Source organism: Stegodyphus dumicola, chromosome 1, assembly GCF_044657685.1.
Source record: "Stegodyphus dumicola isolate Sdum_Otavi_A_Nest chromosome 1, ASM4465768v1".
Classification (NCBI taxonomy): Eukaryota; Metazoa; Arthropoda; class Arachnida; order Araneae; family Eresidae; genus Stegodyphus; species Stegodyphus dumicola.
The window spans coordinates 164,303,299-164,330,687 of record NC_140768.1 but is presented as its reverse complement, the minus strand read 5'-3'; the positions used below and the strand labels follow the sequence as shown (position 1 = coordinate 164,330,687).

At 32.6% G+C, this 27,389-nt stretch overlaps 1 protein-coding gene across 2 annotated transcripts in view; it reads left to right on the top strand.

Annotated features, from left to right (window-relative positions):
• LOC118204291 (uncharacterized) overlaps nt 1–27,389 on the top strand; it is a 75,924-nt gene that overhangs the window by 9,328 nt on the left and 39,207 nt on the right. Inside the window, exon 1 of one of the 2 annotated variants that reach the window (XM_085822892.1) lies at nt 1,782–1,931. The exons of the other annotated variant lie outside the window; for it this stretch is intronic. Within the exon in view, the coding sequence (XP_085679018.1) occupies nt 1,916–1,931 (16 nt within the window). The 5' untranslated portion in view covers nt 1,782–1,915. Of the gene's footprint in view, nt 1–1,781; nt 1,932–27,389 lie in introns of those variants that run through there. 2 annotated transcript variants of the gene reach the window in all.

Below are 27,389 nucleotides of genomic sequence, written 5' to 3'. Positions count from 1 at the left end.
CTAAATTTTTAATGCCTAAACGTTTTGATATATTGGAATATTTCTAGCTAATCTGCGCATTTTAAAGCAACATCTCTATGCATTACGCTTTAGGATCAGATCTTCTAGTTTTTAAAAATCTGCGTATCTTTATCTTTTAACTTAATGTATGTATCTGAAGTAAACCTAAATGCATCTGCAACTTCATTAAAATGTAATATACATTTATTTATATTTAAACTTTTGTATGGGTGTTGAAAGCAATAAGTTATTGCTGAATCGTACTGTAGAGCTGCAGAATACAAAATAAAAAAATCTGATGTGTACACCACGACTTCCTTGCACGGACTACTAAATTATACGCATTTCTTCTTGCATTTCATTTAAACGTATTGGATTGTATAAAATCTACTTTGTCGATAGCGCATAAACCACAATAGAATAAATGCACTCTTTAAAATTCACTATATTTGTTTGCCACAGCGACACTTTGGCGCTAGTTTCACTTAATAGCGTTACATTTCGTTCATATTATAAATCAGAATGCATATAAATTTATATCATTTGAAGAATTATCTAATCATTGCCACATGTTCCATTCAAATACTATAATAAATCTAAAACAATGTATAAAAGAAATTAAGCAAACAAATAAAAAAGAAGCAGTCTTTTACAGAAAATTCAGTATTTCTCATTCAATTAATTCAGTTCTCGCTTCGCAAGAAGGCCAAAAATACATAAAAACTCAAAATATCTATATTAAAAATTACAAACACTTATTTCCTCGAATAAATTCCAGAATGGATTAAACATGATTTAATTCGCAATAATAAAAGAAGACGTTATCCTTGTTGTTGCGAAGCTTAGTTTCTCTAGATTGGCAACACATCCGCTATTTTGCCAAGTTTGAAATGTAAACAAACATGTCTGCCATCGCAAAAATCATTAGGCTTAGCTGCACTTAAGCAACTTTTAAATTGTTGATAACTCCACAAATATTGCATGCAGACTTACTAAAGATATACAAAACCTTACGCGGAAGATAAGAACAATATAATTCAATCATTACTAAAGCAGAAAATGCACAAATTACAAATTTACAAAGAGTAAAGAAACTGAGATCAATCACTGAGCCGGTTAACAGAGTGGATATATATATATATATACATATATTTATATACGTTTGGTGCGGCCGATTGCAAACAAAATACGAGGTGCACATCTACATGTTATAGCAATCCGTTATACAAAATTTTAATGTTCTGAGGCTACTCGTTATTGAGTTATGCGAGATACGTACGTAATTACCAGACGCCACGAAAAGTTCTCTTCAGAATTCATTTTAAATCAGTTTCATAAATTTTTTGGGGAAAAAAAGAGTCTTTTATTCTGACCTTACGTACAGTAGTCACGCAGAAACATCGTTAAATTGCATTCGATAGCGGTCAAAACGGATATTTTCGTTGAAATATGATGTTAGAAAATTTTCGCGATTACAATACTTTCTTTTTGCTTCGTACAAGGAAGTAAAAAAAAACAGTACAATTTGAGAACAATCCCGAAAGACGTTTGCAAAAACATCAAGATAATAAGACAATAAACAGTCAAATCGATGAATGAATTTCTAGAAGATTATCAGCATCGTAGAAATTCATAAATACCTGGAAAAGCATATTTTGCGAGTTCTCAGTTGGCCCACTTAGCATGGGAAGAGAGGATGTTTCATGATAACAGTAGAAAAATGGATGATTTTGAAGGAAAGCGCAGTGCTAGTCCGGATCGAGGATATGCGTGGGTGGTTGCTGTAGCATGCTTTTTAATCAACTTTATATTAGTTGGATTAGCTCGCAGTGTAGCGGTTTTATACGTTTCTCTCATAGAATTACATAATTTAAGCAGAGAATTAGCCACCTTACCTTTCAGCACAAAAATTGCCATGAGGAACTTAACAGGTTAGTATATATTTTCCAGAATGACCTGAAAGCTCTTACCGAGGCAAAAAAAAAAAAAAAAAAAAATCTGTTTTCTACTTATATTAATAAGAATTTTTAATACAGATAAACCTGCATTTTAGGTTTGTTAAGGTAATAAAACATTAAATGCTATCTAAAATAAAAAATAAATATAAAAAAATTGTTATAAAACCAGGATTCCGTCCCCAAAACTAACAAAACTTTACAAGTAACAGAAATATGTTTATTAAGAATATCAATATTCAACAAAAGATGCTATATATTAATACCAAATAATGCACGCCGTAAATTCATCTTCATTGTTAAATGCTATTAAAAGAAAGACTTCGCTTTCCGTTAAATAATTCTGTAAAAGGTTCTCTTTCTGGAGAAATACTATTTGTGCTTTGATTTTCTAGTGTAATATTTTAATTTGCTTGGTTTGAATAATTTTCTAGGAAATAATATTACTTCCATTTTCTGGAATTTTGATGAACGTTTTCGAAGTTTTGAGGTATGTGCCTAAGCGTTTGTGAAACCCTGCCTTTAAGTTTGTATTTCTTTTAGTGTAAAGATAGGTATAAAGAAGATAGAACTAAAGTTGTTTAGTTGTACTCAAGTTTATAACTTCCTATTTGATGTTTTTAAGGTAACAATTTGAGTTTGTGGAATACGTATGGTATTTTAGTCTTTCTCCAGGCATTTTTACCTACTAAAATTATTCTCAAGAAAATGACACTCCGTGTTTCAAAATGTCCGTAATTAATGTTATTTGGGTCAACTGACACTTAACAAAATTTTATTTTTCTTTAATATTTAAAAAAATGTAACTAATTTCTTTGTCTTTCTTTTATATTTTTACTAGCATAATTTGATTTTAAATTAAAATTGTAATCTGGTATTTGTTTATATCAAATTATTTTAGAGGGGGTAATCATGTAATAAAAATATCGTATTATGTAGTTTAAAGTACATATGCAGTCAGACTAAACTTGTTTTCAAAATCGAGAGAGCTGCTTGCCCGTAATAAAACGTAGAGTTTTTTTCTAGTAGTTCAGTTATTATTATTGAGCTTTTCTTAAGCTAAAAAATATTGTTAAGGATTTTTAATAATTTATTTTTCAGTGGGTTAAAGATAAATATTTAAGTAAAGCTGTATTTAAGTATATCTCATACCTAAATATCTGAGAACATTACTGGATAATATTTATAGCATCCTGAAAAAATCAAGAATCTTCAGGTTTCTTGTACTTTGATTTCAAAGCAGTTTTTTAGTTATTTTTCAATGTTTTACACCACGCCAAAAAAAGTGGAAACATTCTCCGAAATACATATAAAATTTATACAAAATGCATGAATAGATTTTTTTCTTAAGTATCGATGAACATGTGTTTTAAATGCTTGTATCTTGAAACAACAGTTTTTCAGGTCCAGTAATGTACTTAAATATAAATGCAACCTGTACTATATTAGTACATCGTATTTTAAATTAATATAGAATGCCAAACACTGAAATAAGTAATTTTCGCATTTTATATTGTGTTAATCTAGCTGTAAAGATAGCAGTGAATCTGATGAACTGGTACATTATTTTGCCATCAAAAGCAAGTGAGCGGTATGCTATGTTTCGTTTCCTGTTTAAAGGACAAATAAAAAGTTCATGTGTAATTTTATGTAGCTTTTTTATTAATACAAAAATCATACAAATGCATACAAATAATCTAGAGAAGTTAAACGAAAATGTTTGTATTTTTTCTACTTAAAATAACCTTAGTAATAATAAAAAAATAATTTTATTCAAATTTCATTTTAAATAATTGCTACAGTTTGTTCAGTACAGTGGACAGCATGCATATACGTACATGCATACAAATCTCTTCCCAACGATTTACGGTCATTGCATTTGAAATCATTTCCTGCCTTGTTGCCAGTGATCATTACCATCTTCTAAATGGAATATCTACAACTGACATGTACATACAGATCCCCCAAAATACCTTCATTTCGTCGATTGTGATTGAATTCATTTTGCTACGATTTTGTAACCTGTACCTATTGGATTCAAATGCCAAATGTTCTAGAAATTCCTTGCCAAACATAAACATTTCCGGTGGTCTTTTGGCTTGATAATTTGGGTACATTTGGGTATCAATTCACTCTTTTCGGTAGATCTTTATCTACCCACTCCACAATTTTCTCAAACTGACATTTAAAATAAAATGTCTAAAATGACTAATTATGAATAAAAAATGGCAGTATAAGAAAATGTAAGCAATATTATATAATATTTACTATGAGAAATTATACTAACTTGGAAACAGAAGTAGCAGCCATTTTCCAAATAGCGATGCTTTACTTAGTGATGCTATACAGCCATCTATGATCGCCAGTTGAAAGTTCTAATAATATGGAATGAATAAACATAGGAATGGAATCTGTTAAGGCAATTACAGAAGAATAAACAAATTTAAACTTTTGTCTACTAGAGTGGACATGATGCAACAAAGGGTGTTAATGATCCTTAAATTTATTTAAAACTTTATTACATTTTCACCAATTAATAGCTATTAAAATAAATAGGTTGTGTTAAATAAGAAGTGATTAATGCACATTTAATATCATGAAAGATCAATAGTAAACAAAAATTGACAATATGCAAAGATATATGCTCAAAAGATTTTAAAAGTTCTAAGTTTTATTGGCAGTCTTAGTGACTTTGTCTAACTTTCAAGGATGAGTTCCATAATATCTTTTAAATTTAATCCTTCAAACTGCACTTGAAAGCGCCGAATAAAAGGATGACAGTTATAAACAAACCTTATTTACTTCATTAAAATAAAATATATGTGCAGAAGAAAAATTAAGTTTCTCATAGTTTTATTTGTACGCATCAGGCCAATTAATAAATGGCCTCAAGTATAAGATGATGCGATTGTTTTTCGCAATTAAATAAAGCATTTGTATGCAAAATGCTCTCATAAATATGAGCGTGATGTGTCGGAAATATTCTGCAGCAAAGAAGGTTAAGAGGTATTTACATTTTCTAGTAAAATTAAATACAAATATATTCTCTCCACGCAAAATTTAAGTGGTAAGAGCTGAATTGTGAGCAAAAAAAAAAAAAAAAAAAAAAAAAAAAAAAAAGCTACTGGTCTGAATGGAATTTTGCGTTGATTCACTATAAACTGCGTATCACTTTTCAAATTTTTGCCACTAACTAATATAGCCTTGCATTATTTTTAAAGAAATTAAATAATGAAGAATCTGCATGTATATGTAAAAACACGACGGTACCTAGAGCCGTCAAACTTTGAATAACGTAATCCTACACTTGATCATGCGCATTTTGAATTTCGAATTTGCTTTATTATTTATTTCATATTTTGTAAAACATTAGTGAATTTTTGATTAACAAACTAATATTTGAAAGCGAGAATGGCAACACTGTTCGATATAAAACATTTTTTCTCCAGCGAGCTAGACTGTTATCATTCGGAAACATATATCTATGGATTTTGATTAACAAACTCGGTTCTATGAAAGCACTGAATGGCCACGTGCGGAGTACAATACTTTTATCTTCAAAGCGCCAGTGTGTTGCCATTCAGTAAAGCCTAAGATACTTTCAAATTTAGTCTACATGGTTAGTAGTAATTATAAATTATGCGATGTAAAATTAATTAACACATTTCTTAAAATTTTTCTGTTTAATGTGATTGATTTAAATAGACATGTATTAAAATCATGAGCTGTCTAATAGAAATATTTAAAATTTTTACGAAATTTCACTAGTTTTACTTGCTAAAATCACTATACACTTTTTTACGACAACTAAAGAGGCAGTTCACACATTTTTTAGACGATGCATATTGTATTCACAAAACTAAATTACATAAAATTCTTGTGTTTTAAGTGTTCTATTTGACATCCCTTATTCTGAACTATCTTTTGACACCGCAATTTCCAGGATAATAATGCCTTTTGAAGTGGCAGAAGAGGTATTCTATCCCATTCCTCCCGAACAGCTTTCCAGAGTCCTGTTAGGGATTTGGGACAACGTTTGGATAATGCAGTTTTTAAAAGTCCGAAAGCACAAAAATATATAGGTGACACATCGGGAGGTTTAGTAGGGATATCAGTGAAGGGTATGGCCTTGATACCAGTTTTTTGTTCCATTTCTTTTAAGAAATTTACAGTGGATTTTGATGTGTGACTACTAGCTTTGTCCTGATGGAGTCTCACAGATTGATGGCACTGTGGGTAAAGCGACGGTATTTCATTCAGAAAAATTGGCGATAAAATATGTTTCTGATAGTATTTGGAGTTAAATTTGACATTTCTTTCGCACTCTCTTTATTTTTAACTTGCCATTATAAGAAAAACAAGCAACAATCATGAATCCCTTAGAAAAACTTTCTTTCGATTCTTTGAACCATGTACTTAATTTTTTTTCTCCCCTTTTATGATAATAAATGGCTCTTTTTTTGTTACAATCATTTAAATATACCCCTGCTTCATCTATTGTGACAATTGTTTTCCATTTTTCTTTCGATAAGTGTTTCTCATATAGAATTCTGAAGCGTGTCCTGCGTTGAGCGATATGCTTTGGAAGAAGACGATGCACATTGCGTTTTTTCGCTTTCTTAAGATTTAAATCAACGTTTATCATTTTGTTTACAGTGGACACCGAGCACTTTAATGATTTTGCAACTGTCCTTTGACTAGGGGATTTTCTTTTAACATTAAACAACGTACCTTTGCAATAGTCGAAGATGTCCGTTTTATCCTTGGTTACTTGTTCGGAATTTTTTCCCACTTGAGGCTCCAATTTGACGCTTTTTTTCCTTTCTTGTTGATGATATTACCTATCGACGCTTTAGATATCACAAAACCATGACTCTCACATCGTTTTTGGATAACGGAGTATGCATATTTCTCTTCGGAAAGAGTGTAAACGTAGCCTTCGAACCACTGCTTCGTTAAATTCGCCATTTTGAATAAAAACAAAAATTTCAAACCACAGACGATAATTTTAACTTTTAAAAACATAGTACAATTGCAATTACTTCTTTTGCAGCAAACGATTTTTTATTACCGCTTACCAAAATCGTTTAAAAATGTGCGAACAGCCTCTGTATTTCAGGCGGCCGCCTGTTTTTCGTAGCGTGTAATGTTGTTTTCTCTGTACATCATAACTTTCCCTACATGACTTTCGTAGTGGATGAATGTTAATGAATATTAAGTAAAATTATAAGGAAATAAAGCATAATGGAAAAATAATATTTCTGCCCATTTCTAACAGCAGGATAATTTGATAACATCTGATCCAGGCGGTCCACTCCTCCCATTTTGTTATTGTAATCGTTTACAATTATTGGTTTTTTTACGGTTCTTTTCCGTGTTACAACATCAATCATCGAGTTATTATGGACTGTACTCATCCAACGTATTCCTTCTTGTCTTTCCAATTCACAACCTCATTTTTTCTCTTTTTCTGCTGAGTAGACGTTGAAGCCATCTCTTACTGTCTTGTATCTTATATAAAATGGCGCGAATATATATAAAACCCGGGCCAAATTCAATTAGAAATAGAATGCCTGATTAGTGCTGTCCTCTAGGAGGTATTAGAACAAACAAAAATAAAAACTCAAACAAGTAAACATTTAGAAAGCGTTTTAAACGTTTAAAAGTTTTAAAATGTAGAAGAACGCTTGAGACGCGTTACGGCCGCCTTGCGGAAGTTTCACTTGAACGCGCTACACCCGTTACGGACGACGAAGAGGTTAAACAAGTAATATAGCGGATATTAAAAAAAATGCATGACAATCCCTAAAGTGTGTCGGTAATTTTAAAGACATGCTACTTTTAAATATTTTTGATTTTGCTCTTGAGTTGAATTTTGTTTGACATAATTGCGAACAGCGAGATATTTAATAAATATAATAAATATTTAAAAAAGTTAATAATTAGAAAATAACAAAAATTATTTTTTTGTTACCCATCATACTACGAAAACTGAAATATATATAAATGTATGCCAGCCACTGTATCGAGAATTCTAAATATATGTTGCTATGCAGCTTTTAAAACTTTTGTGTATTTTGTAGTTGACCTGTATGGGCCGTAAGTGCGAAGAAAACAATGCTTAATAATAAAGCTAAAAAGACAAAAACTATTTTACCAGGAGTGAGTGCAAGAGTAAACTGGTAAACTGCGAGCTCAGCGAGAGAGTTAAAAACCTTAACGAACTCTTTTAGGCGAAACTAACAACCCACTTTCTTTTTAGCTCAAAAGGAAATATTAGTCTATAAATGGAATTTTACGTTAATGACGTATCATTTTCATTTTTTAGTGCATTTTTGAAATGTTGAACTGATGAGGTGCTGAAGATGATTAAGCTTACAAAAGGGAAAAGTATTACCATCTTTTCCTTTCCAATACGATAATGGAGAAATGTCTATTACTTCTTTTCCTAGTTCTCCCTTTGAATCTGATAATTATACAGGCTACCAAGGGTTAAACATTAAATTCTTTCCTTAAATAATTGATAGAAAGCTTATCACAAGGCTGTTTGAAAGACATGACGCAAGAGATGTTTTGTCATGTTACTCATTCTGCTGGAGCTTTATTTTGGCATTTTATGCCAAAACCAGTATCTTATACCTAATTTAATAGCATTCAAGAAAAAATGTGCTAGTGTATTTCAATTTGAATTTATATTTCTTTACATAGCACAAAAAATTTTCAATCTTGTTATTAGGCCTCTATTGCTTTCATTTATCTGATGAACAATTATGGCTCTGTATCAGAGAAAGTAATAGTAATTTGTATCCAATGGCTCATATTTATTTTCTGACACTTATGGTTTTCAGTTTTATTTGCAAATATCAGATACCATATATTAGCGAAATCAGTTTAATTTTTTAACACCTATACTACTGGTCATCTTTTTTAACTCTTTCGCATCGAGAGAGGACCAAATCTGTTTTCCTTAAGCATCGAAAACGCCCGTGTGTACGAATTTCTCTTGGTATGTTTTCCTTCCCCCATGACAAGTACAATGCTACAGCGCTAACAATAATTTACTTAAGTAAAGCGCCAACTTGTTTCTTGGACGCTTCCACTACTGTATGCAGTTTTCCCTTGGGACAGCATTTGCAACTTTGAGTATCAATAGCTAAATATTGACAGTAAACAAAGGAGAAAGAAGGGACATTGAAATAAGAGAACTACTTTTAGTCGCTTCAAAAAAAAAAAAAAAAAAAATGATTGGCATGTCATTTAACAACTCCCGAAAGCAATGAGAAATGCACTAACGTGATGGGGGAAAGCACTAGGTAGAAAATGATTCAGTCGTTCGGGCGACCTGTCAATGTCTGAATGGTCGGGAGTTTTGGGAGACTTCGATGCGAAAGAATTAAAAAATGCTTGTTTTTGAGAAAAATTATTCAAAATATTTTTAGTAACAAAAAAAAAAAAAAAAATTAATAAAAAGCGTTCTGAAAACAGACCCATGAAAGCATTTGGAAACTGAACAAATAGTTCATATTTAATAAAAACATGAAAATAATGGGATATTTAATATTTGGTACTCGAGACCGCATTCAATATGCATAGTATGTATTTGCGTATATTCAAAATGTATGTATGCGTGTGTCTACGTACGGACGTACATACATGCATACATACATTTCTGAATCCGGTCCCGATAACAGAAGAGTACCTAATATTTTGAATAATAATAATGTTTGAATATCCTTCAACTAATAATAGACTTTTCATGCACTAAGGAATGGTTTCAACTGATATTTTCATGTAAGAATGTTCCATTTTGTTCCGTTCCTTCGTAATTATACTTCTAGCAAAGCTTTCGAAGAAATATTATGTTTCTGCATTATATTCTTTATTTCGCATATGCGGAATATGGAGAATATGAAGGAATTTAACTTCAGAAAAATTGTACAATAATTATAAGTCAATTTTTTCCCAACGACGGGCACTTGTCTGGCCACTCCTAAGCCTGCAAGTGGTGGCTGTTTTATTGTGGAAGCATCTAACACTCGGCCACCGTTACCTCCTATGAAGAGACAGACAATTTTACATCCATGCCTTCTATGGGATTCGAACCCGGGCCCTTTGGTATCGCAGTCAGGCTTCCCTAACCACTATACCATCAGGGCTGCACAAGTCAATATTTAGAACTCTGTGTTTAGTATAATTATGGTGATAGAACTTGAAAGTATTTTGCATTCTAAGTTTCCTTACAGATGCTTTCAAATTTTCATTACGAATATTTATATATTTATACAGATCTATATTATTTTAAACAAAAACTACATTTTCCATGCGAGGGGCAGCGAAGCATCCCCAAATCATTATGCTTCTAACCTGGTGCTAAATAACAGGTAACAGTTTTCTCAAATTCACGTCTTCATTCGGCTTTCACCACACAGTAATTCGTCCATCGGACACACATATATTAAATTTTGACTGGTCTTCAAATATTACGTTGTTCTAATATGATGTTTGTCATCATATTTGTTCTAATATGATGTTTGTCATCATATTTGTTCTAATATGATGTTCTAATATGATGTTCTAATATGATGTCTAATAAATGTTTGTTTATCATTGCTTTTGCGAACTCCATATGCATTTTTCTTGTCTTCTTGTTGAGGAAGAATTTTCTTCGAGGCTTTTTCGGTCTCAGAAAAAAAAAAAAAAAGGCTTAATTAGACCCATTCCTTACATACTCTCCTGAGACCTGGGAAATGACAGAAAAAGCTAAAAGTATCATTTCTGTCTTTGAAAGAAAAATTTTGAGAAGTATTTTTGGTGGCATAAAATGTAGCATTATCTGAAGAAGAAGAACTAACTCTATAAATCTTTTAAAGAACTACATATAGTAAAATATTCATAGATAGGATTCATAGATTTAAATGGCAGGACACCTATGCAGAATGGATGAAAATCGTGTAACTAAAAAGATTTCTCGGCCAGACGATTAGGCACCCGAAGAAGAGGGAGACCTAAACTTAGGTTGCTCGACTGTTTATTTTTAAAGAATTTAAAAAATAGCTAACTGGATGTCCAAGGCCAAGGATAAAAGAGATTGGAATTCTATTCTGAGGAAGGTAAGGGCCCATCCTGGGCTCTCTGACCATTGAAGAAGAAGAACTTCCTTCTTGCTGCTGAACACCAATTGTATCCATATGTCTTAATGAGTCTTCTAACAGTATCGAAGTTAATTTTTACAGCAAATCGTTCTTGTAAACCTGATGCAAGTTTTGCAGCACTAATTTTAGGATTTCCATTGGTATTTAATAGGAAGAATTTCCAATTTCTTGGTGGTAGCTTTGAATGCAGTCCAGGCTTCAGTGCATTTTTAACAATTCCACGTTAATAGCCATCGTTTTATACCATCAAAAATAGTTGAAAGCTTTACATTAAAGAAGATTTATATATTTCGAATACTTTTACTATCTTTAAGATGAAGAATAGTTAAATTTTTAATAGAGCCTTTTGGTACGTTTTAGCATCTTGCCATGCTTCTTTCAGATATGGAGCTGTTGATATGTTTTTCTAAAGAAGTAACAATTTTCAGAGACAGACGATAATTCTTCTGATGTATTTTGATTTCAAACAAAAATTATGAGAAAAACATTATTTGCCAAAACATCTCAACAAAACTTTCGAGTATCCGAATTATTACATGAATGATTGATTAACATTTTGGAACACATTATTGAATATTTATTTTGCAACAAACAAAAATTAAAGAAAACTAATATGTTAGAAAAAATATGGAATCTATGCTTCAATATATAATAGAAGGTCTAGGTAAATAAATCTAAAAAATGCATGTGCCCGAAAAGAAATGCGAGCCACTGTAATTAGTGTTCAGCATACTAATTATCAATTAACACTAAAAACATTTTTATAATATTAAAACTGGATATTCTTTCATCTCCAGTTCTAAAATAAGTATGTTTTTGGTTATTGGTATAACATAAATCATATAAACAAGTAATTTTTAATACTGTATGAATTATATTTCAACTAGTTTAAAACTTGAACATATGTATACTTCTCCGTGCTTTTTTATTTTAGATTGCAAACTGAAGAACATTAAAATTTCAAATATCTGTGAAAAGCTTACTTCAATTGTCTTCTTAGTTGACTCTAACTCTTATAAGTTACCAGTTGATGATTTATCACTCAAAGAAAATATTAGAGAAAATGCTTTAATCAAATTAAAACGCTTGTAAAATAAGTACGCAGAAGACTAAAAACTTGCGAAATTTGTTAAATCATACGCTTGTCCGAAAATACTGCAAACTAAAATACAGCTAACTTGCAGTTTAGTACAAAAGAAAACAAGTTAACTATTTAAAATAAAAGTAATAAAATTTATACTCCAAACAAAGGAATGATTATGTCACTGTTTAAATGCTTCATCAAGGCTTTCCTAGCATACACAGATGAAGATTAAATTTGATTTGCCATAGAAGTGATTTTTCAAATTCAGTTAGCCTCAGCATTTAATCCATAAAAGAAAGTGCTGACACTGTAAGGTTCATGCATCAAACCATTCAGCAGTTGTATAATTTCCTTTCTTCATCTTTTCTTTAAACTAAGTACTTGAAAGTCATAGCCATCCTCCCCTCCCGTTAGAGAGAATTGGAAGATCATAGCAAATTAGAGGAATCGACTTTTTCCCGCAGCATACCATGATTAGGAGTCATACTTTGGGTAGAGAGAAGAATTGGTCTAGAAGACTTAGGTGAAAGTATAAGATATTTCTCCCACTTTCCTAGCGTGCCTTCGTGGTGTAGTGGTTCTGCACACTGGGCCCGGTATTCCAGAGGTCCCTGGTTCATTTCCCGGCGAAGGCGTTGCTAATTTTTCATCTCTCCGGCCTCCAAAAAGTACCTAATGTCTCTACACAAGAAACACTTGAATCAGGCTCCTGGGCAACAGCCACATCCTGAGTAGAACAGATAGCAATTATATTATTTTTGCCTGTTTAACATGGCATTATTTCGAAGTGAGAACCAGCAAAAGTACTAATTCTCGTGTGAAGCGTGATTACAGGTCTTCGAATATAGAGTTACTCTGCGGAAACCAGGTGAGTGTGACAGCAATAAATTAACTACTGTTTAGCTTCTCACACATACAAGATGAGGCTTGGATTGGATTATTTAATTATGGCAAAGCACTCGAGGGTTACCTGGCTAAGAGAAGAGATCCCTCAGGTAGGGCATTCTACAGGAAACTGGCTCGTATCCATGGGATAAAAAGTAGAAACCAAGAAAACACCCAAGCATTCAGCTGTTCACTGGGATTCGATCCCTGGATCGAGCTATCAGCGCTCAGTTACTTTACTGTTCGGCCGTTTGTGGGTTAAAAGATGAGCCAAATGGTATTAATAACTTTAGAGCTACATCAAACAGTTTCAGACTTTAATTTCGAATATTAAACAAAAAATTGGTCAATACAAATTTTTTCAAAACAAATTTTATCTTTTCCTCAGATAAGTAACACACACTCAAAAGGATTTCGGATCCTTTTAGAGTCAGAAAAATCTTCCAGAAAAACAAGTATTGAACTAATAATTTAAGAGCTGTCAAGTTAGTTGTTATATCTTTGATAATAAGAAATTTTAGTTTTTCTCTACAGAAAATTTTGTTATAGTAGGAAATGCTAAAAAATTACTCTGCTTGTGGTGTAAGCATCACAAATCAATTTTCTTTGTAAAGGCTTTGATTTCATCATTAGCTATAAATATATTTAATTGTTCTCCTTGAAGATTTAAACTCTTTCAGTTTGAGAAAAATATCCTTTAAATAAACTAAACTACAGAGCCATTTTTTGTCAGTTAAAAAGTGCAAAATGTTTTTTTCATTATTGTCATTATTTAAAAGCACAAATGTTTTATCTTTAAGTTCAGATAGTCTTGTTAGGACATTGCCCTTCAAAATTCAACGCACCTCTGTATATAAAGGAAGCTGTTGATTTTCAATGCCCCTTTATCTGCATATTTGTGAAAAACAGCCGTGAGTTCAAAGGACGAGCCCTTATAAAATTTATTATTTTAACTCCAGTATCTAAGAGAGCCTTTAAGTTCAGTTGCATATTTTTCGATACAACCCTTTCCTATGAATCATACAGTGAACCCATGTTACATTAGGAAAGACGTCTTGAACTAGGGCTAGAAGTCCTCTGTGTTTTCCTACCATAGCACGACCTCAACCACAAACCCACATAGGTTTCCAGAGGAATATTTTTCACATCTTTTATAGTTATTTTCTAAAAAGAAAGTTTTCAACGACTTCATTTTTTTTATTCATATTTTGCAAAACAAATTAGTTGTGCATCATTTTCGCAGTCGGTGGATTCATCCAACTTAAGACTGAAAAATTCACTTTTCTGAATTCTGATTTTAAGTTCGCTTTCCACATTATCTGCCATTTAATATATTATGCGTCCAATTATTGCATCAGGAAAGTGGTACATGATATATCTGATGCTTTTCTTTTTCACCAAACACAACGCCTACTATAGCCTTGGTTGCTAGAATAATCGCCTATTCAGCAATTGTGTACCGCTTACCAATTTTAGTTATACGATAGCTCACTCAGTGAGAAGACTCCAATGTTTTTTTATTCATATCGATAAAAATCATAGTAATTTGTATACATATTGATAAAAATCAGTAGGCATAAAGTTTGCTTACATTTTAAACATCCTTTTGTTTCCTAACAGAATTCAATGGTTTTTATCTTTGGATTCTGGGTATTTGGCCCCTGCAGTTTATTTGGTATCAAAGACTTGTTTGACAATACTGCCAAGCACAGAACGCATCCAGTCCTTAGTTCATCATCTTCAGTACGTATAAAACATATTTTATAAACTCATTGTGGTTAACCACAATGAGTAACACGCAAGGTACAGGTTACTGGCAATATTGAAACACCGGCTCGAGAGCCGCATGCATTTTCTCGCACGAAGCACGTAATTATTTTTTTTTAATCAGTTTTTGTACATTTCTTCTCTTGTTTGTATGCCGCCATTTTTTTAGTGTAAAATAAAAGTTACTGCTATGTTCCATCATTGGAGTTTACTTCAAATTGTTTAAGAAGTATCATAGGGTGTGGGTGAAAAGCGCGGGTATTTTTTCCTCTCGGAGGTCGGGGGTCATTTAAAGTGCTCCATAAAACTATAGAAATAAATCTTTCCGCAGCAATTTTAAGAAATTAGTGTATAACGGAATTAAAGTTTGTGATGAAGAATCACAATTAGGAAGACTGACCATCCCAGTTACGCAGCCAAAAATGTAGAGGGGGGAAAAAAGGTATGGCATGTCTAATTAAAACTAAAATAATTTTTATGCAACCTCTTCTCATTAAATTGCTTTATTTTATTTATAGATCATTTGATTATATTAATAAATGTAATTTATTAAAGAATATTTAACAGATGAAAGTTTTGTTCGGTCTTGCACGTTTAGGAATTGAATTTTCGCTCATTTTGCACAGTCCAACGGATAGCTAAATTCGAAAGACGGCCAGATTTAGCAAAACGTTTGGGGTTGGCTCCATTCTGTACGAACACTCTTTTATACAGCAGTCACGCATTTATGACCGCAAGGTCTTAGAAGTGGTATAAAGGCTTATATACCACTTTCTTGATCTCAGAGTTATTTTATATCTTCTTATGTGGCTATCCAGAAAATCTACGCTCCCCACATGTTTGTTGCATCGTTTCACAGCATTTGAGCAGTTTACAGTAACTGTCTCATTTTTCTTCCTATCGAAACTAGATATCTATTCAATGGGGTGTTTCCAAACAAACGTAAACAACAGGAGTACATTCTTATTGTCTTTCCACACTAATTTACATATTTCAGTTCCACTGTCTGCAACGTATTAAACGCTTGTTCTCTTCGACTATTTTCGGTTGCTCTTTTGCAAGGAGCTTGCAATCTAGAATTCTGTTCCTGCTCACTTCCCAATCAAAGAATTCCCTCATCAGCTAAACACTTCATTATGTCAATTGAAGTATAAAAGTTGTCGAAATATAATTTGAAATTTTGATTTTGAGGAATCTCCCTACAAAGTCTAATCACAACATTTACACTGGTGCCCAATTCTGCATTATTTGCTAAGCGATTATGAAGTAGATTTTCTTGGCCTGGGTATACCTCAAACTTGTGGGCAAATACATCGAGGCCACATAAAAAAGTGAACATAAATTAAAAAAATTAAAGAGAGCGAAATCTAAACATAAATGCAGAGTGACGCATACATGAATCTAACAAAAAAATTGAAATATTTCATTTTAAACAATTCTATAGTTAATTCTTAACATAGAATTGAAAAGTACATATCTTCAGCTATACAGAGTAAAATTTGAAGCCTCTATTATCGAATTTATGAATAGCATAAAGCTATGTTGACCACTGCAAAAACAGAAATGAATTCTGTGTTCTTGGCACTAGTGAAATAACGAGTACAGTTTTATGTTGCCATCTACTAGCGACAAAAATAGCTAAGCATTGATATGGATATAGTAAGATAAAAATCAGCCCAGTAAACCGTCGGCTTTGTAATTTTTTAATGCTAAATTCAGTAAAAATGCCTATGATTCATATACGTATCACCATGCATTGAAGGATTAATTAAAGGATTCGAACTATCAGTACTATGAACTATAAACTAGGAACTATCACACTACAAGAGCACTTACGAAGGGACTCCTTACAGAATGAGAAGCAAATGTACCAATCATTACCCTTATTTTAAAAAGATCCTAAACATGATTAAGTTTCCTAACATCAGATTACTTTTATACATGCATATTTTAACATTCTTTAATTAATTTTAACAGTATAATTCATCAATACTATTCCAAAACTAATAATTCTAATTAAGTACCTGAATGCAATTTTTTATGCTGAATGAGGTTCAATTATAAATTTTCAAATATTTCGCATGTAAATCGCTTTCTTCCTTCCCCCCCTTAAAAATCTGAATTACTTACAGTGCATTTATATCTTGAGGTTTTCATATCATAAATATTGAAGCTTCTTAGATTGAAAACAAGTTATTTCTCTTACGCGTCTAAACTTGAAATATTTTCTTAATCGATAAACTGATTCATCTGTGTACTGCAGTCTCCTTTGAGTTTGTTGCAATTTTTATAACTTGACACGAATCGTGAAATACATCAAAATTTATAAAATATTTATATCTATATTTCTCTTTCACTAAGTGGTATTACGAGTAAGCAGTGATTTTAAAAGTGATAATGAACATATTGTGCTCTGTAGAAATAAAGTTAAATAAACGTAAATATTTTACATAATTATGCAAACAAGAATACCCATAATTAAAGAATACTGTTTGCTGGTAACCGAAATATTTTCTGCTTAAGATTTAATTTATAAAATGATAAATATAGGACGAATATAATTACTAAATCAGCCTTTCTGATAACACAGATCATTTTAAATTAATAACCTACCCTTTAAAACTTATGTAACTATATTCGCAGATTAAAGAATGTATCAGATTCATCTTCGACCGAATCAGAAATATTGGACTGCCTAACTTTAAAACTATAGTACCTAAAAGTAATTTATTTGTTTTTCTTCTAAGTATTCAGTTGTTTGAGTATTTAACTACGCTTTAGCAGTTATACAGACTCCAAATCACAGCAGACAAAAGGATTTCTTTATTTCAATAAGGTAAGCAGAATTAAATGAGACTATTTGCTACTTGACATTTGGCAATACTTTTAATTTCTTAAATGTGAAGGTATAAATAAAGTCGAACTTTATTCTCACAACAAAGAATGATAAGTCCAGGTTTAGCATTTTACAAAACCATTTCTTCCGAAAGTTTCGTAAGTCATGAAGCGAAAGACCACTACATTAATCTATATGAGAAGCATTTACGAAAGTGTGTACTCAAGCGTCCAAAAATAACCTTATTAAATCACAGTCATACAACCTTAACTAAAAATAAAAGAGAGAATAATATCATGAATGCACAGCCCAAATAGTAGAAGTAATTCACATAATTACATAGTGCAGTTTCACATGTGAGAATTGGAAGATAATGAATCCTGCGGAGAACTAAGAGAATGAACAAAACAAACAAACAAGAAAAAAACCTAAGTGCCGCAGTGGGCCCAGTGAGCATTTAACAGCCCCAGTGGGCGACGGCCTGTAGTGCCCCGGAATCTACTTTCTTGTCTTGCTTCTCGGGCTGCATCAGCATATACTCTGGGCAAGTGGTCAGCTTGTCGCAGGGGCCTCGGCGTTTAGCCCCCAAGCGGATACTCAGGCCCTTCGGCATCGCAGTCAGTTTCCCTTACCACTATATCGACTGGGCGGTCTTTTCACAGAGTTCAGAGCAAAGAAAACTGTTCATTAAGTTATTTTAACAAACATGTAAATACGTAAAAAAGAAAATTTAAAGTTAAAATAATTAAAAAAATGTGCAAACATATAAAAGATTTAATTTTCGAACTAATCTACAATATTATTTAAATTCAGATAGCATAAGTAAATCAAGTGCAAAACCAAACAATGAAAATAAATTCACCAATTTAGCAAATTAAAATTAATCTAATTTTTTTTTAAATGCATAAGTGAATGACTGTAGAGCAGGCAGGAGACAGACTTATCAAGGGGAAGTTGCCTCCAAACCTAACTTTTCAATCATTCAATTCGGTTTGACTCTCAATTTGGTTTTGACTTTTGCCCTTCATGCAGGCAAGGGCAAAAGTCAAAACCAAAAGTAAATACATAGTGAAGAATGACCAAAAAGAAATACCAATAAAGTGGTACCCTGAGAAATTAGCAATTAAAAATTAAAGGTCTAATAGGAAAATACCAATAATGAAGTATTTTGAGAAATAAGCAAAGTAAAGTTTAGTAATAAACTAAATTTTTTTAAAAAAAAATTAAATTTTCAGAAAAATTAATTTAGAAACCAATGTTTTTTAGAAACCCTTGTCTACAGAAACCTTCCCGATACGAATATGCATATCAATAAAAAAGAAACTAGAAAGGAACTAGACATAATTTATATAAACCAATAAGAAACTAAAAAGAACTAAATTCACAATTTATAAAAAACAAATATATACTTAAAATATAATTACATATCAAGAAAATACTTAAATACTACATAAAAAATACTTAAAAGCAAGTAAATAGTAAGTCTGAATTTTAACTTACCTACCATATAGCGTTGGGGTCTGCAAAAGTATTTCCTAAGTGATGTAAGTGGGTTTTGCAAATTATATAGATGGCGCTAATGTAAGTAAAGTTGAGTGTCAAGCTGCTGTCTTTGTTTTTAAATTTTGTAAACTATAATATTAAAATATAAATCTAGAAAAAATCAAAGAACATCCTAAAAGTAGGTAATTCAAGTTTTAATTTTAACTGACCAACTATTTATGGTAGGGAGTTTAGCCAATCAAGAGATGTAAGTTTGCTTTGCAAATGTAAACTTGTTTGTAATGTTAAATGTGTGTTCTGTTTCAAAATTGTGTAAATAATGCAAATAATAACGTGAAGTGTAAAATTTTTTTGTGAAAATTGCAAATTAAAAAGTAGTTAAAAAGTAATTAAGTAAAACTGAAATGTTTTAAAATTTTAAAAATGTTTTAAAGTAAAATATAAAATTTAAAAAATTTTAAAATATTAAAAAAATTCCCCAAATTCTTTTAAGTAAAATTTAAATTTTGAAATGAATTCTTGAAAATTTTTTTATTAAATTTAAAGAAAGAAAATGTACCGTATTTATGCGAATCTAATGCGCATCGTTTTTGGCCAAATGTAGTATTCAAAATTGGGGTGCGCATTAGATTCGAGTACAAAGTTCGCCGATGACGTCAACCAAATTTCTCGACTACATTTACCGTTACATTTATCGTTGACACATTATTGCATAGAGGATACAAACTGCAGAGTAAGTAGTCACGAAATGGAGGGCAAACAGAGAAGAATGTCATATGACGCTACTTTCAAACGTAAAGTAATTCTTTATGCTGAAAAAAATGGCAATAGAAAGGCAGGGAGAGAGTTCAACGTAGCTGAGAGCAATGTTCGCTTGTGGCGGCAACAGAAATTGGCACTGTTTGCAACTAAAGCTAATAGAAAGAAATTCACTGGCCCTCGCAAAGGAAGACACCCTAAAATTGAAGAAAAAGTTTTGGAATTTGTACGTGAAAGGAGAAAGAATCGACAACCTGTGACTAGTGACACCATAAGAAATAAAGCAAAAGAGGAGGCTGAAGTTCTTGGAATACCGAAACAGTTTAAGGCTAGCCGTGGATGGGTGGATCGGTTTATCAAGCGGATGGGTTTATCTCTAAGACGCCGTACAACAATATGCCAAAAGCTTCCTGCAGATTTTGAGGGAAAACTACTAACATTTCAGCGGTATGTCATCACACTTCGGAAGGAAAAGAATTTTTCAATGGGGCAAATTGGCAACGCTGACGAGACGGCAATTTGGTTTGATATGCCTCGTAACTACACCATTACGGAGAAGGGGACTAAGGAAGTTATCATCAAAACTTCGGGATGTGAAAAACAACGCGTAACAGTGATGCTGGCAATAACAGCAGACGGGTGCAAACTTCTCCCTTTCTTAATCTTCAAACGGAAAACATGCCCTAAAACCCCTAAGAATGAAAAGCTGTTCCCAGATGATGTCCTGATTCGAAACCAAGAAAAGGGGTGGATGACGGAATCATCAATGCTCGGATTGGCTCCGAAATGTATGGAAATGCCGTCCCGGTGGGCTCTCTAATCCACCATCAATGCTTTGTCTGGACGCATTTCGTGGTCATCTCACCGACGACGTAAAAAAGAAGATGCACAGTCTAGGCAGTGATCTTGTTATCATTCCTGGAGGGATGACGTCTGTGTTACAACCCCTGGACGTTAGTATAAATAAACCTTTTAAAGGGTACGTTCAGGCGGAGTACGAAAAATGGTTTTTGTGAGCCAAACCGTGTATTGACCCCGACAGGAAATATTAAGCGTGCTGCACCGCACATTGTTGCACACTGGGTTTCTGCTGCCTGGAAAAGCATCGAAGCACCAATGATTGTGAAATCTTTCAAGAAATGCTGTATTTCAAATTCATTGAATGGCAGTGACGATGACGTGCTCTGGAGCGCCGAGGATGACGATGACGTGCTCTGGAGCGCCGAGGATGACGATGACGATGATGAGGAAAGAAGAAATGAATCTGCTTCTGACGAAGAGAGCTGCGAGGATTCCAGTGATGAAAACATTAGTGAATAAAGACGTTTACTATTAATCACTGATTGTAGAAACTGTTAGCTAGACAGAAATGTTACGATTTATTTCATGTTCATATTTTACTATAGGTACCGTATATACGGTAGTGCTAATTAACAATGATTGTTTCACATGACAATAGCCCACTAATAGGTTAATTCTATGTTCTGCTACTTTATGTATAAATCCATTGTTGTATAAAATATGGTATCTAAATTTAAATAAAATTATCATACCATTAATTGATAGTTTATATACAAATCCATTTTTGTATAAAATAAGATTCAATAAATTCCTTATATCATTGATGCGCATTACATTCGCCGACAAACAATTTTTTTATTATTTAAAGTTTTAAAATAGGGATGCGCATGAGATTCGATGGCGCATTAGATTCGCATAAATACGGTAAGTTAAAAAAGAAAATTCCATAAATTTCCCAGAAATTTCTCAGAAATCTCCTAGAAATTTTCCAAAAATTCCTTAAAAAATGTTTATTAAAAGCTAAATTTAAAGAAAGAAAATTTTATAAACTTGATTCCAAATGGTATATCAAAACTTTACTAAATACTGGTTAAAGTATGGAAAATTAGAAGAAGATTAAAATTTTCACTCAATTCGGGCTATAATTGAGACTTTTGAAAAGAGTTGGCTCTTTATTATTAAATGGAAAGAATCCAGTATTGATTAAATATACATATTTACAAATATATATACAATCAAAATTTACAAGATAATTCCTTTACCCTTCTATATCCTCCATTACCCTCCAGCTAAGGTTTAAGGTAATTTTATACCATAAAGAGTCAAAAAATTATAAGTAAAGTTAATGCCTGCCTTTTTAATATATAAATTAATAAATTTTGGTGGTACTTGGTTATCAACTTGAACATTAATTAGCTTTATTATTTCTTTCTTTAAATTTTCTATTTCAGTACAAATATTTTTTATTCTGATTATTTGGCTATGAAACGTGTTTTCTATTACTTTTCTAAAGATATTAGAGTTCCAATTAATTAGCTTAATAGTATGAAAATGGAAATTCTTTTTTTTATCATATAATTTAATTTTGCTGTGTTTAATAATTAGCAGGTCTAGGTATTCAATAGTATCTTTATTCGTTTTATTAAGTGTTAAACTATTTGGGTAAATTTTGAATTGCTCAAAAGCAGAATTATTATTGAAAGTTATAATATCATCTATGTATCTAAATGTATTTGCAAATATTCATTCTTATTTAAACTTAGTTGGAATTTATATTCATGAGTAAAAAGAAATAGGTTACATATTTGTGTAGAACTGTTTGCTCCCATAGGAATTTCTCTCACTTTCTGAAAGATTTTATTATTGAATTTAATGTAGCTATTAAATGATGCACAATTCAGATAAGTATTCCATCTTTCAATACAAAGGATGTCAAGTATGTCAAGAAAAAGTTGTGGACGTTGCATTAAACTAGTAAAATTTCTTCTAATGGTAGAGAAGTATAAAGGTTTTCAAAGCCGTAGCAGTTAATGTTCTTGATTTCTAAACTTTTAAATCTGCTGAGAACTGGAGCATTGTTATAAATAATGTTGAATAGCTACTGCACCAATGTTCTGTTTCTATACGTTGCCGTAAAAATCATGGGCACCAATGCAGTGTTACTACTTCCTCTTAGGGAGGAAACTAATGCAGAAACAGACAGGTGAAACCGTAACTAGCTAAATATCAACTGCGAAACTAAACTCTTAAGAGTTGGCTAATTACCAAACTTTTAGTGATCGTATAAATGAATTTTTAATGCATTGCACTGTGAAAATGCATCAGGGACCGCGCCGTGAGAGGATCGAATAAACAACATGTAAAATCAATATATATATAAGAAAAACACATATCAGATATAAAGAACACATAAGTAATAGGTTTCCAGATTAAATATCAGTTTATTCAAATTCCTCACAATAAAAATTAAATCTTATCTTCATCAGAGAGTCTAATTTCTCATTTGTGTTACCTTTTAATTATTTTAGACACAGGGGAATTCTTCAATTTGTCATTTACTTTTTGTTACATTTAAATTCATGATTTGCAAATCTATTACATAACTCTTTTACTTTAACGGGTACCCGATCTATAATTTCTAAGAGGTTAAGGAAAACATATTATTTGCAATTCACATCTGTTCTACGGAAGATTACACAAACAACTTAAATTATTACATCCTAATTCATATAAAAACCTTAAGGTTTGTCTTGGTAATTTAGAAGGGGAAAAGGAAACAATTGAAAGCCTGAGAATTAATTTAAGATTCGACTTTGTTATTTTACATTCCAAGGAAGTCGTTGAACCTTACTTAAAGTTCAAACACAAAAAAATACACATTATCTTGTAAGGACGTCTTGAAGTGGAGGACTCGTATCCTAATAAGCGTTGACGTCGGCGGGGCTCATTTTTACGGTCACAAATGGAAGTTTCAGAAGACATCGTCCTGTCCTGGCACTATTGGCGAAACACACACGCAGGTAACTAATTTTTCATAACGACGAAGCTATTTTTACTCTGGAAAACAGAAACAGGAGCACTGATGCACAGCACGACTGTCCGCCTTGTCTTGAAAGTCTTAAGTCACTCGCCCTGTTCAATTTCGCCTTTTAACCAGAACGCGGCAGGGGAGCATGTTTGCAGTTCCCGGCCAGAAACGTCTCTCTAGGCAATTACGGCTCGCCTGTTCTTGCTCATCCCAAGAGCAAGCTCGAAGTTACAGATTTAGGCCAAAAGTAAGTAATTCCACCCAGTAAGTGATTCCAAGAGTAAGAAGAGTAAGTGAGTAAAGTCTCTCGCCTCTTAGTCAAAACGCGGCCGGGGAGCATCTCTCTTCGTAAATTACATCGTTTAGAACGCTCAATCCCAGAGCAAGTTTCAAGAGTAACGTCCAAAGTAAGCTCCGCAAGCAAGTCTCGCACGAAAAGTCTCACACGAAAAAGTGATTCAAACTCGAATTTTCTTCGTCTCCTTCACCTACGCGGGCTCCCACTATGGCTTCAATTATCGCCCCCTTAATTTTGGCAAAATTTGCGTTTTCAACCCCTGAATGCGGAAATAAGGGTGATCGCGCATGCGCGCCCTTCTTCACTTAGCCAACAACTGGACCCTCACTCGCCAAAACCTGAATGACTTACATCGAAAGTCAAGTGGCAACCTCTGGCCCTTCTGTCACGTACTTCCTGTCCTAAGGTCAACTGCACAATGAAATTCCTTCTAGAACATTCTAAAGGACAAAGCGCGCGGAATCATGACTTGGCAAAATTGCCTCTCTTTCCCTGCTTCTTTTCACAATGAATCAAAGCTTGTACAAAAATTGCAAATAAAAGAAAAATAAATAATATTCTTTTAAACTAAATAATATTCCCAGAAGCATCTGTTTTTCCCCAAAATTAAAGCATTAAAATAAATAATTCAGAATCAAATAAAATTAAGATTTCCATAAATCAGAAAATCATTCACCTAGTTTTTATAACGTTATCAGACAAATTCTCGACAAATTCTCTACACCACAATAATCCAACTGTAGTTGTGTTGTTTGTTAACGAGTTTTTGGATTAAATTACAGATTTTTTAAGCTTAATTGCAAAAATGTAATCTATATTCTTTTTATAATTATTTGTACCATTAGCAATAAATCTAAATTTAAGTGGTGATTTATGAAATTTTGGAAAGTTATGTTATATTTTCTTTCTTGCTTCCTCGCGAACAATTTCGGGTATCATATTTCAACGGAAATATTCGTTTTGACTGTTTCCGAATCCAACTGGATGATTTTTTGCGTGAAATCCGTACGTAGACGGAATAAAAGATTCTTTTTTCGTAAAAGGATTATAGCGTCTCGTAGTCTTAGGTTATGTCTAAACTAACTATTTATTAACGGACTGCGTAGGGAATTATCCCTAAGTACGTTTCCAGCGAAGTCCAGCGAAGGGTCTAAAGAATTGTTTATTAATTCAATTATGATACACAGACGGCATCGATTCGTGCCTATAAAAGCCAATACTTTTGGTTAACCTCAAAATGTAAGGAAAATGTAAGGAATTAAATTAGCCTAATGGCTTTTCGTAAGTTATATAACTTGCAGGAAAGCTCTGACTCCTAAAATTCTGCATAAACAAGCCTAATGGTTTGACTTGTTCAACGCCATAGAAACCTAATCACTAGTAAATCAAAGATAGCAACGTGGCCTTCAGGCAGGTAAAATACACTCTAAATTCACCTTCAAAACTTTTCCTGAAAAACTAACTTCTGTCTACCTTATTTGAATACACGCACGCTAACTCATTTATATTCTGGGCCCACCAGCAGCCGAGCGGTAAAGACGCTAAACACTGTTCTGTCACTGTTCACTGTTCTGGTAGTTCGGTCTGAGGTTCAAATACTGCGAACGGGCTGGCTGCATGAGCGTTTTCGTGGTCTTCCCCATATAAAACGTGTATACGAGCCAGTTTCCCTTAGAACGTCCTCCACGAAGGTATCCCTCCGTTTAGGCAGATAGCCCTCGTGTGCTTTGCCATAACTGAAAAATCCAATTCATTTATATTCTGGCAAGAAAGCTTGGTCTGAAAGTAAAAGCGATAGGAAAGGTTGCTTCAAAATAAAATTAAATGTTAAGTAAATTAAACAACAATGTAAAATAGATTTAAAAGGAATTCAAAATCAATTTTTCGTGATTTCTCTACATACGTTTTATGTATGTGTCTCGCATAACGCAAAAGCGATTTGCCGCAGAACGTTGAAATTTCGTATATGGAACTGTTACAATATCTAGCTGTACATTTTCCTTTCTTGAGGGATCGGCAGTACACAAAGTGTGTGTACATATATATATATATATATAAAAGGACCGGGTAAGGGGTATATATATATATATAAAATAAATTCTGTAGTAGAACGCAAGTGGTTGTATCCACAATGAACAGATAGAATTTTGATGCTGTAGAATGCTGAAATTCCGATACACAAGGAATAAGAAATTTGGCAGTCAAGGTATATTTAATTTGACTTCTATTTCAGTAAACATGTTGTGTCCACAAACACATTGGCACATTTATTGTGCCTATTTGAAAAAGTTTACATTTTTGATAACCTTGTAGTAAGAAATCAAAAGCAGCAGCAGCAGACAGACAGCAGTGCACCTAGGCCAAAGATTTGACAGCAAGGTGCGTTATGTTCAGAGTGAAATCTTAATTCAGAGAGTCAATTTTGGTTCTCGCTGCATTTTGATTGGATGGTTAATATTGCTGTAAAATTACTATTGCCTGTTTTAGTTTCATTTACATCAGGGATGTCAAACTCATAGGTACACTTGGGCCAAACAAACTATGGTTTAACTTTAGGAGAGCCGGAAAAAAAAAAAAAAAAAAAAAAAAAATCAATATTCATAGAAACGTAGATTTATTTCGAATAATACAATAATAAACATATATATATATAGAAAAGAACAAGAAAAATTTAATGTTTACGTCCTGATACTTGACATCTCTTCTCTGCTTTTATCTTTCCTATTTCGGGAGAAATTTTGTTTGCAGTGAAAACTTTCAACGCTGACCCAAGGTGAGCATCATTAATACGGTTTATAATAGGAGACTTATTATCTTTCATGACTTAAAATAACTGCTCGCACCGATAAGTGCTATCAAACATGGAAATCATTTCATATGCGAATTTTCGAGTATTTTCAAACCTAGCTGGTAAATATTTGTAAAATTCAGGCACGCCCACTTCAATGAATTTTGCTTTCAAATTTGAGTTGCATTGAATCTCGATCACCTCCATTTTCATATGGCTGGGTACTGAGTCAATACTTATTGAGAAAATCGAAGAAAACAAAAAAAAAAAAAAAATTGTCTTCGAGGAAACTAAAATCATTAAACCTCGTTTCAAATTCAGTTGTTAAATTTGCAATTTTTTTTGCGTATTTTTGATACGACTAAGTATCATCTAAACCTTATTTGTTCATACTGCACGTCAGGAAGTGCATCAAATCTTCATTTTTAAGTTGTTTTTCCCAAAGAACTAGTTGACATTTGAATGCTTTAATTATGTCAAACATGTTCGTAATGATATGATCTTTTCCTTGTAACGATAAATTTATATCGGTT